Source organism: Hibiscus syriacus, unplaced genomic scaffold, assembly GCF_006381635.1.
Source record: "Hibiscus syriacus cultivar Baekdansim isolate YM2019G1 unplaced genomic scaffold, ASM638163v2 tig00002255_pilon, whole genome shotgun sequence".
Taxonomy (NCBI): Eukaryota; Viridiplantae; Streptophyta; class Magnoliopsida; order Malvales; family Malvaceae; genus Hibiscus; species Hibiscus syriacus.
In genome coordinates this window covers 7,856-19,843 of record NW_024061920.1, presented here as the reverse complement: position 1 = coordinate 19,843, position 11,988 = coordinate 7,856, and the positions used below count along the sequence as shown (strand labels likewise).

The 11,988-nt window shown below is 35.2% G+C and overlaps 1 protein-coding gene and 1 pseudogene across 1 annotated transcript; both read left to right on the top strand.

Moving 5' to 3' along the window:
- Positions 1 to 252: 252 nt before the first annotated feature.
- Positions 253 to 1,742, top strand: LOC120143931 (annotated as a pseudogene).
- Positions 1,743 to 5,385: 3,643 nt separating this feature from the next.
- On the top strand, positions 5,386 to 5,895 carry LOC120143923. Its single transcript, XM_039158123.1, has one exon. It carries the CDS (start codon positions 5,386 to 5,388, stop codon positions 5,893 to 5,895), a length of 510 nt encoding a protein of 169 aa, XP_039014054.1.
- Positions 5,896 to 11,988: the final 6,093 nt, after the last annotated feature.

Genomic DNA, 11,988 nt, shown 5'->3' with positions numbered 1-11,988 from the left:
GAGCGGACACTGGGCACAACAGAAAGGTTAATCTTTAAGGCCCACTTATTGAAATTTATTTACTATTTCTAAAATAAAACATCAGAAGGGAAAATCATAGCTAATTGGCGAGAAACTTTTGAAGTGGTAAGCCACCCTCTTCTTCCTCTCACTGCATTAGCATGGAGTACTAACTACCAGTACTTATTTGAGGTTGAATTAATTTCAATTTCATTTTAGTCTATTCCCCTCCCTGATTTTAGGGTTCCAAACATGTTCTCTAGTAGCCAGTTCGACGGATTCACGCCTTCCCAGTTCGCTAACTCAACTCCGTTTCTTGCAAGAGTAAGTCGTCTCCATTCATCCATATATCTTCATAATTCGTACTTCCTATGTTCTGTTTGGCAATCGGAAAAATCTTGGCCGCATTATGTTGCGGCGCCGGCGGAAATAAAATAGATATAGTTGAGGAATTTTGAAATGTTGAATATTCGTTTGTAGTTGATCGATCTAATTTCACCTTTTTCCCTGTTTGGTGTTTAGCTGAGCCGTGATACGCTGGGATTGGTACCGGAGACGGTGAAGATGATAAGTGAAGCATCTCAATCTGGTGATGGGAAATCCAATTTCATAATTGACGGTGTTGATGTTCCAACGTACCGTTTCTCAAATCCTTTCACAGCTTCTCATTTGTATTTGTTTGTTTCGCATGAAAACAATCGTTGTGTTAAATCATGGCACCTATTGTTACAAATCTCGGCAGCTTAATTGAAGAGATTCTTTATAATCCACTTAGTTATTTGACCAGTTTATTTTTCTTTAATTTTTGGATGCTTTTCGATTCAGGTTACGGTGGATTGGCATGGCGTATAACAAAATCTCAAGGTCCTCAGATATTCGTTTCCAACTGGATGATGGAACGGGCTAAATTGAATGTATAAGATAGTAACGTCGCAGATTCCGTTTGAATTCAATTCACATATGAATGTCATCCTATTGTTATTTAATTAATTTCCGTTGCATTAGTGGTACCATGGGTGTTTTTTGTTTCATCATTGCATTAAAAGAACAATATAGTATTTAGAGAAGCAATTTTGATCTGAACGATTTTTGTTTGAACCAGGATGACTGAAATGATTGACAAAGAGAAATGGATGCACTAGAGTAAGTTCTCTCCTTCATATAATTCAGTTAAGCATTTGTTGTTTCTAATTTGGAATGTCATTATATGCTTCTATATTATTATATTTGGTTACATACTTGAACTTTTTTGTGCAACAGAGACGGAACTTATGTTCGTGTTAATGGACACTTGCAAAGTTGTCAAGGCAAGAAGCAATTAAGTGCCTTCTCTATGAGGTATGGTTCCATAAATAAAATTTATTGTTTTCCAATAGATTTGTACAGTTGTGATCTCTTATTTATTGTTAACACACTCAATTTGTTGGTTGATGTGCTCCTTGCTTGAATATCATCTTACCAAGAATTTCATTGGCATCTGGTCCATGTAACGTGACAAAATTTTCATATAGAATCCTTTATGTGCTTTACAAGTTCAACTCCAATTAGCCAACCAAGAGCTGAAACTTGGATAAGATTGTTGTTTTATGCGTACTGTAAGTATTCATCCATTAATTTCTTCATTTTTGCTTTCTTTTTCCTCCTGTGCTAGGGATGCTATGGAGTTCCTCGAAAGGGAAGGTAAGGTTTACTCCTCAATTGATGATTATCACTACAAGGCTGTAGAAGGCCTCAAACTCTAAAGAGCATATCTTTGTAACTTAGCTTGGAACTGGGCGTTAAACTGGATCTAGTCACTGTAATAGGTGTTATTCATCATTGTTTCTTCTCCCTCCATCTTTTTTGGTAGTAAATGTGTGATATATATACTGTTTGGATTGGATTATTTGTTTCATCTCGTAGAGTAGAATCTTTTAAAAGTTTACTTATTTATAAAAAAAAAGGTAAAAATGCATTAGAGGTCTCTGTACTTTTTTAAAAATCAATATGGTCATCGTATTATTTTCTCTCAATGTGGCTTTCCAACTCAGAAAATAAGTCCAATGTGAACCTTGGGCCAATGTTTTTCGTCGTTAACCGTTACGATGCTGACGTGGAGATCCATGGTGTTGACGTGGCGATCTAAGGTGCTGATGTGACAGTTCACAGTGGTTGATAATTTGGCAGATAACAAGACAAATGAGTTAAATTGGTAATTCAAACATGACAGATTGACTGTCATGTCAATATTGTAAACTGTCATGTCAGCATTGTAATGGTCAAATGAAGAAAAACGTTGATAAAAGAGCCACATTAGGTTTGTTTCTGAGTTAGAGAATTACATTGACAGAAAAAAAAATAATACAAGGATCACATTGATTTTTCAAGAGTACAGAGATCTTTTATGCTTTTTGCAAAAAAATAACATCATGAAATTGTGGAGTATATGATTCATCATGCTAACCATTATAATGTGAGTTTTTGTAATGAAAACTAAATAATTAATAATGTTGAACGTTTGTTTCTTAATATAACTATATTTTACTTTATTTAATGTTAAAGGAGGCGAGAACGCCATTGTAGAGCTTTATTAATCCTCAAGGGAAGAGGACCGAAGACGTCTCTATGAAATACATCAAGTAAAAGAATAAGAAAAGAATCGAATATAAAAATCGAGCCCTCCGTAGGGGTATTCATTATAGAAATGAAATCGATCCCTCCGTAGGGGTATTCATTATAGAAATGAAATCGATCGATGAATTAGCCTCTCAATAGATCTTCATGAAATTGACAGACCAAGACATAGATTAGAGTATATATTATTACATTGAATATCAAACATGAGATATAGAGAGGAGAAAGTGAAGGTTTAAGACTTAAGATTTTAGAGGTTTAGGGTTTGAGATTTTCTTTTTTTTTAATTAGTTTTTTTTATTGGTGTGTTGCTTATCTATTTTCTTTTTCATATTTATTAATTGACGACGACATCAACTTTATTTTAGTTGCTAACTGTCGGTATTCTTTATTGTCTTTTTCTTCTCTATATCATATCTTTATTTTCTTTTATTTTTTGTTCTTCAATAAGTTTGATTGTGTTGCACATTTTCATATGCCTTTATGGCATGTTTTCTTATGCTTCTTGGCATATTTTTCGGTTCTTTGACCGTTTTTTCATTTATATTTTTTCTAAGAGTTGATTTGACATTGTCACAACTGATCAAGATGGTGTTTATTTAATATCTTGTTGATCTTTCCTGCTTTGGATCCTCAGATTGGATTTGGATACCCAATTTGCATTCGTTGATAGCTTTTCACGTCGCTTGAGTCCGATTTGTGGTTTGTTGGTGGTCTTTCAATAGCTTGATCCCTTTTGTAGTTCGTTTGCCGATACGATCAGATTTGTTTGTATCCGCCTTTGTTAGAGTTTTTTGTTTAGATTTAATCTTTCCTTGTATGGTTCTTATGCGATATTAAGTTGTTAGTTTTATTTCAATAATTATAAAAAAAATTCCTAATTATGTGCTTAATTTATGATTGTGAGTATAAATCTTTACTGCAATTTGAAATATTTCATATTTTGAATAAAATTAATTACTTTTATTAAAAAAAGAGTGGAGAAGGTGAACCCTTGAGCGCTAAGTTACTTCGGAATATTAATAGGAAGGCACGTTGACGTGTTTTGTTTGTCCTGGTGTTAGTGTGAGTGTTCTTTTCTTCCTACTAAGCTAGAAAGATTTTTAAAGATGTCTATACTAACATATCCCTGCGTATGATCATATTAATAGAATCATACCATTCACAAAAAAAAAAGTAAAAAATATATTTGAGAATGTTGTACTTTTCTCAACCAAAAAAATTAATGTGGCTATCAAATTAGTTTTACATTAGAAAAAAGTTTAATTTTGTTCTCTGGCTAACGATTTTCATCATTGACCGTTATGATATTAATATGACACTTCACGATGCTGACATGATAATTTAATGTATTGATGTAACAGTCCATAGTAGTTGTTGAAGTGACGGATGACATGACAATCAGGTTAAATTAACTTTTTATTGAGTTCGGACGCTAAATAATTTTCTTAAAGTTCATTGGCTTATTTTATTTTTTAAAAAATAAAAATATTTTAAATTTAAATTATAAAAAATTTAAAAATAAATATAAAATATTAAAAATAAATATATATTATTATTTTTATCTCGAATTTAACCATAAATCCAAAATTCTAAACTCTACACAATTAAATATAAAAATATATATTAACCAGGTGAAGGCAATTTTCCTTTTCTTTAATCAAGTTTAATTAATTAATTATATAATTATTTTTAGTATTTTTTAATTATGTAATTTCATACATAAATTTTAATTTTATAACTTTTAAATTTTATTTTTATATTAATTTATAATAATTAATTAATTAAATTTTATAAAAAAATAAAAAGATAGAGATAAAAAATGTGATAATAATATAAAAGGAAAGTTATGCAATATAAAATTTGCAATGATTTTAAAAAAAGTTGCATATGCTAAAATTATAAAGAGAGGATCAAAGCGATCGTTGGGTAAAGCTGTGATTCACAGTTTTTTCTCATGGTTATCGGTAATGTTCCTCCTCGCAAAGCTCTAGGCAAAACCCTATGCAACAACAATAGAAAATTCCTACAGGTAAACCTTCGAATAACCGACCTCTACCGACGGAATAACAGTAATCACAAAGAAATAACAAAAAGCAAATCGGTAGAAGTAATAACAGTATTGAGCCAAGAAGGAGAGAATAATAACAAAGGAGGCAGACAAGAAACACAAGGAAGTGGACACAAGCAGGAACCAAAAAAATTAAACACACCTGAGGTTATAATGTCGATCAACTCCAAAGCACCGACAGTTACGTCGCACATGATACAAAAACAGGCCACCACTCAGCAGTAACAATTGAAGAACACATAGGGGCTAATCAAAGAACAAAACCAGCACAAGGCAAGAACAAATACGGGGGATACTCTCAGATGGGAACAAAAGCTAATACCAAAGACAAATTACACTCGCTCGACACCAAAGCCGATGCTAACCGAATGGCTCCAAGCCAAAGATAGCCAAGGGTATGACACGGTAACAATTAAAGGAAATACTAAATTAATGGTACAAAATAAAAGGAAGGATAATCCAGAGATATATTCAAGTAGTGTGGTAACGAAAACCACCAACACACTTTAAGATGAACAACCAAGAGGCATCGATTGAAGTTAAGGTGCAGGAATCTACGGCTATCCCAACGAACCAGAATGAGTTGGATCCTCTCTCCAACACTCAAAATGATTAATTTTCTATTCTGGAATTGTCAAGGGGCAGCTAGCCCGAAATTTCGAAGACACTTCAAAGAGTTCTGTAGGCTACATAAACCAAAAATGGTCGCATTGCTCGAAATAAGAACCAGTGAGGATAACGTTGACAAAATTATTCTAAATTTAGACTATCCAAATTTGTTTCAAGTGGAGGCTTCAGGATTTAGTGGAGGAATTTGGATACTGTGGGAAGATACAATACAAGTGGAGATAATAAAAATCTCGTCACAGTTTGTACACGGTCGAGCAAGAGAGGAAGGAACATCGCAATGGGTTTTCTTCACAGCAGTATATGCCAGCCCAAATATATCCAAACACATCGAGGTATGGGAATTACTTTCAAATCTGAATACAGGAAATAACGAAGCTTGGTTATCGGGCGAAGATTTTAACGCTACCTTACGTCGAGAGGAAAGCACGGGAGGAGCAGTGCGAGGTCTTGGAGGAAGCAAACTTTTACAAGACTTTATATGCGATTCAGAACTTATGGAAGCAGAATATAAGGGGAGCGACTTCACATGGAAAAGTGGAAAACTATGGAACAGACTAGATCGTTGCCTTTTCAATAAATGATGGGCCAATTTATGTCCAATGTCGCTTGTTAAACATTTTGATAGAATAGGATCCGACCATTGCCCTTTGTTGTTTCACGAGCCAATATTGAGCAGACAAACATTAGATAGACCATTTCGATTTATTGCCATCATTTACAGAACTGGTTCGTGAGAATTGGGATGAATCAAATGTTGCGGAAAACGACTATCGGATAGAGCAAAATCTCAACTGATAATTTGAGAAAATAAAAATGAAGATAAAAGAGACATAAAATTTACGTAAAAAAACCCATAATATATGGTAAAAATCACGGGCAACGGTAGAATAATTTCACTATGAAAAAATAGGAATTACAACTTTTATCGATCTACCAAGGAAAAAACAATGATAATTCTCTCTTGATAAAAAAGAGAAAACAACTCTCAAGAAACTCTCTAAATTCTCTAGTATTGGAAAAAAGCTAGAACGATTTGGGATGATTTTGAAGCTAAATGAGTTAGGGTATTTATAGTTGAAGCTTAAGGACTAATTTTGTAAATACCCTAAAGTACAATGACTAAATTGAGTAATTTACCCTTGCACATTTTCAACAATTACAACCCCTTTTTGACTTATTATTTTCGGTGGATTTAATTCCACCTTTCGGTGGATTTGTTTAATGCCACCTTTCGGTGGATTTTAATTTTTCAACAATCTCCCACTTGAAGATTTGATTGGAACAATCATATCTTCACACCATTCTTTCTACCTTGTACCTTTATGTTGCTTACGTCTCTGACAGGCCACAAGAGGATCGACACCAAGTAAATTTATCGGTATTGATCACCTTCGTCATTAAATCTGCTATGTTGTCTTTGGTATGGATTTTCTGCATATCTATCGTCCATTCTTCCACCTTTTCACGAATGAAGTGGTACTGAACTCGTATGTGCTTTGTCCTTGAATGAAATGCTGGATTCCTTGCTAGATGCAAGGCGCTTTGACTGTCACAAAACAGAGAGACATACTCTTGATTGTGCTCAAGCTCCTCCAATAGCATCTTTAACCAAATTACTTCTTTACTGGCTTTTGTAGCTGCTACATATTCTGCCTCTGTTGTGGATGTAGTCACAACTGACTGCAATTTTGAAACCCAGCTTATAGCTCCACCATCAATTTTGAACACATATCCTGTAATAGATTTGCTTTTATCCAAATCCCCTGCATAGTCAGAATCTACATACCCATTGATTAGTAAGTTTGATCCTCCGTAACATAATGCAACATTTGAGGCCCCTTTGATGTATCTCAGGGTCATCTTTACTATATTCCAATGCTTTTTGCCTGGATTCGCCATGTACCGACTAACCACCCCTACTGCTTGTGCAACGTCTGGTCTTGTGCAAATCAAAGCGAACATTAAACTTCCAACTACTGATGCATACGGTACTCGAGACATCTCCATCCTCTCTTCTTCACTGCTAGAACTCATACTGGAGGATAATTTGAAGTTAATAAGAAGAGGGGTAGAAATTGGCTTATAATCTTGCATGTTGAATCTTGACAAGATCTTCTTCAAGCAATTCTTTTGTGAAAGACAAATCTTCCTATTACTTCTATCTCGGTGAATTTGTATCCCTAGAATCTTGTTTGCTGATCCCAAGTCCTTCATTTCAAATTCCCTAGCCAGTTGTGCCTTCAATTCTTCAATATGATCTTTGTTAGGTCCTGCAACCAACATGTCATCCACATACAACAACAATATAACAAAATCGTTATCACCAAACCTCTTGAAATAAACACAAGGGTCTGTATTACGTCTGTTGTATCCAAGGCACATAATGAAGGAATCAAGTCTCTTATACCAACACCTCGACGCCTGCTTTAGACCGTACAAAGATTTGTTCAACCTGCAAACCAAGTTCTTCTTTTCTTTTTCTTCAAAATCTTCAGGGTGGAGCATGTAAATCTCTTCCTCAAGATTTCCACGAAGAAAAGTTGTTTTAACATCTAGCTGGTCTAGATGTAAGTTCAATGTAGCACACATTGCCAAGACTACTCGAACTGTTGTTAGTCGAACCACATGAGAAAATATTTCATTGAAATCAATACATTCTTTTTGAGCATATCATTTGACCACCATTTTTGCACGATACCTCTCAACTTGATCGTCACCATTTCGCTTGATTTTAAAAACCCATTTGTTACCAATTGGCTTTCTTACTTGTGGTAGTGGCACAAGGTTCCATGTATTATTTTTATGAAGGGATTCAATTTCTTCTTGCATCGCCATCATCCACAGTGAAGCATCTGAGCTATTTATTGCCTCCTGGTATGTTGATGGCTCACTGTCCTCTGTTAAAAAGGCAGTATGCAATATTTCCTTCTATAACATAATCTGAGTGCTAATTGGGACGTCTTCTCACACGATCTAATTGACGAGTATTTGGAGTTTCATAACTCTCTGGTTCTTGTTCATATATACTGGTTCTGCTTCAGAAGAATCTCCTTGTTCAACCTCCTTTTCCACATGTATCTGTGTAGTCTTTGACTTTTCAGCGCTACCATCTTCTTCTTTTCTTTGTAGCTTATCTTTTACAAAGATAACATCCCTACTAATGATCACTTTGCGGGCAGTGGGATCCCACAATCGATACCCCTTTACTCCATCAGCATACCCCAAGAATTTGTATTTCCTGGATTTTGGATCCAACTTTAAAATTTCTTGGGATTTGTACATCATGTACACAATACTTCCAAATACATGGAGGTTTGAATAATCAGCTGGTTTACCAATCCACATCTCCATTGGTGTCTTCAGCTCTATTGCAGTTGATGGAGCTCGATTCACCAAATAACAGGCGGTATTGACTGGTTCTGCCCAAAATGATTTTTCTAGGCCTGCAGCCCTCAACATTGCTCTTGTTCTTTCTAACAAGGTTATGTTCATCCGCTCTGCCATTCAATTTTGTTGAGGAGTGTTCGCCACTGTGAACTGTCTTTTGATGCCTTCTTTCCTGCAAAAGTCATCAAATTATTCACTTGTGTATTCTCCTCCATTATCTATTCTAAAACACTTGATATTATTTCCAGAATCAAGTTCCACCCGCGCTTTGAAGTTTTTGAAAGTTGAAAACACGACTGACTTCTTCTTAATAGGGTACACCCAACATCTTCTGGAGTAGTCATCAATAAATGAGACAAAATATTTTGCTCCGCCTAGGGATGTAACTGATGCTTGCCATACGTCAGAGTGAACCAATTCTAGAACACTTTTGCCTCTAGACTTTGATGTGTTGAATTTCAACCGGTGGGTGGTTACTTGGTATGCAGTGCTCACACAAAGTAAGTGATATATTTGTTAAGCCTGAAAGTAGCTTTTGCTCCACAAGGATTTTAATTCCTTGTTGACATGTGTCCAAGTTTATGAGGCCATAGCATTGTAGAATCTGAACTACATGAAGCAACAGAGGCTTATGCTTCTAGCAAAGTCTCTCCCTTTAGCATGTACAAGTTTGCTGCTATCTTTTCGCCTTTCATCACCACAAGCGCTCCACGAAACACCTTCATGATTCCTTTCCGTGTTTCAATCTTGGTAGCATTATTATCCAACAATTCGTAGGATAATAAATTTTTCTTTAGGCCTTTAACATGTCGCACATCTCGAACAACTTTAATTATTCCATCATACATCTTCAATTTGATGGTTCCCACACCAACGGTCTCTAAGGTATGATCATTGCAACTATAAACGGATCTTCCTGAGACAGGTTCATAATGATGAAACCATTCTCTTCTTGAGGTCATGTGACATGTTGCTCCTAAATCAATGAGCCATATATCTGCATATCTCTTTATATCTTCCACGGTGGTTGACGCTTCACAGCGTAAAGCATCTCCATCATCTGAAGTGTTTGCGGTATTACCTTGTGGATTGGAGTTTTTATTTAAACTCCAACAATCCTTCTTCAAGTGACCATTCTTTCCACAGTTGTAGCACTTTAAATTCTTTTTTCTTCTTGACTTCGATCTACCATGTTTGTGACTACTGCTTTGGCCACATTCTGTTGATCTCCCTCTCATCGTTGTCAACGCTTCTGCTTGTTGCAGATTTACTTGTCTGTCTTTCTTGTTCTTGCGCAAATTTTCTTCTTGTAGAACAGAAGCTGCAACATCATCGAAGACTAGACTGGTGACATTACTATTTGTCAAGTTGATTATGAGTTGATCATATTAATCCGGTAAACTTTGAAGTATAAGTTCAACACGTTCTTTTTCTCCTATTTTATAACTTAAAGATGTAAGTTGAGAAAATAAAGTGTTCAGTGTATTTAAGTGCTCCGTCACTGAAGTATATTCTGGCATATGGAGAGTGTACAATTTCCTCTTAAGGAAAATTTTATTGTGCAATGATGTGGCCTCGTACAATTTGGTGAGATGATCTCATATCTCCTTAGCTGTCTTTTTCTCCTCAATGCTTGATAATACTTCATTTGCTAATGCTAGATGAAAGTTTGCCATGGCATTCCCGTCCATTTCAATCCATTTGTTGTCATCTGTGAAATCTACCAGCCTTTCACTAATAACTGCTAGACAACCGTCTTTCTTTAGGATGACATTCATCTTCAATTTCCACAATGAGAAATTTCTCCCATTAAACTTTTCAATATCAAATTTCGGTGTCATAACTTCTATTACGGATAGCTCCCACTATTTCACTATCGTGAATAGTTCTTTGAAACCTTCAAAGAATGGGTAATACTTTCTTACTTTCTTATATTTGAGGATCCACCTTTTGGTGGCAACCACAAAGACAATAAGCAGATATTACACACTCTAATTTGGCTCTGATACCAATTGTTGTGAAAGACGGCTATCGGATAAAGCAAAATCGTAACTGATAATTTGAGAAAATAAAAATGAAGATAAAAGAGACACAAAATTTACGTGAAAAACCCCTAAATAATATAGGGTAAAAACCACGGGCAACGGTAGAAGAATTTCACTATGAGAAAATAGGAATTACAATTTTTCTCGATTTTCCAAGGAGAAAATAATGATAATTCTCTCTTGATAAAAAGGAGAAAACAACTCTCAAGAAACTCTCTAAATTCTCTAGTATTGGGAGAAAGCTAGAATGATTTGGGATGGTTTTGAAGCTAAATGGGTTAGGGTATTTATAGTTGAAGCTTAAGGACTAATTTTTTAAATATCCTAAAGTATAATGACTAAATTGAGTAATTTACCCTTACACATTTTCAACAATCAACCCTTTTTGACTATTATTTTCGGTGGATTTAATTCCACCTTTCGGTGGATTTTAATTTTCAACATCAAAGGATATCCTACTGAACATCGAAGAGTTCAAATGAAAAGTGTTGGATTAGAATAAATCAACTTTTGGTCATATTGGAAGACGAAAAAAGACATTAATAGCTCGATTACGAGGAATTGACAAAGTACTCCGAAGAACACGCTCGGAATTCCTAATCCAGTTAGAATTGGAACTTCTTTCAGAACTTGATGAAGTCTTGGAACTGGAAGAAAGCTTATGGAGACAAAAATGGAGACAACAATGGATGCTACATGGAGACAAGAATACGAAATTCCTTCATGCTTGTAGGATGCAACGACGAAGAATAAACTATGTGTAGGCTCTAATAACACAAAATGGGAATTAGTTCTCAGATCAAGAGCAACATAAATCTACGGCTGTCAATTTTTTAAAGAATTATTCTCTAGTTCAGGGCAAAATGGATATAGGTATGAAGTTCAAGGATATTTCCCATCCATCACAACAAAGATCAAGGAGAATTTAAACCGACCAATTATTGAGGCTGAAATCAAACAAGTCATCTTTGACATGGCACCGCTAAAAACCTCCGGCCCTGATGGGTTTCATGTCTTATTTTACCAAAAAACTGGCCGACGGTTGGTGGAAGTGTCTGCCGATTCGTTAAGGCGATATTCGAGGGAGGTAATATCGAGGAATCATTAAATCGGACAATACTCATGCTCATCCCAAAAATCAAAGGACCAGAATTAATCACTCAATTCAAATTGATAAGCCTCTACTCAGTAATCTACAAGATGGTAACAAAGCTGATCGTAAACTGCCTTAAGCCGTACCTC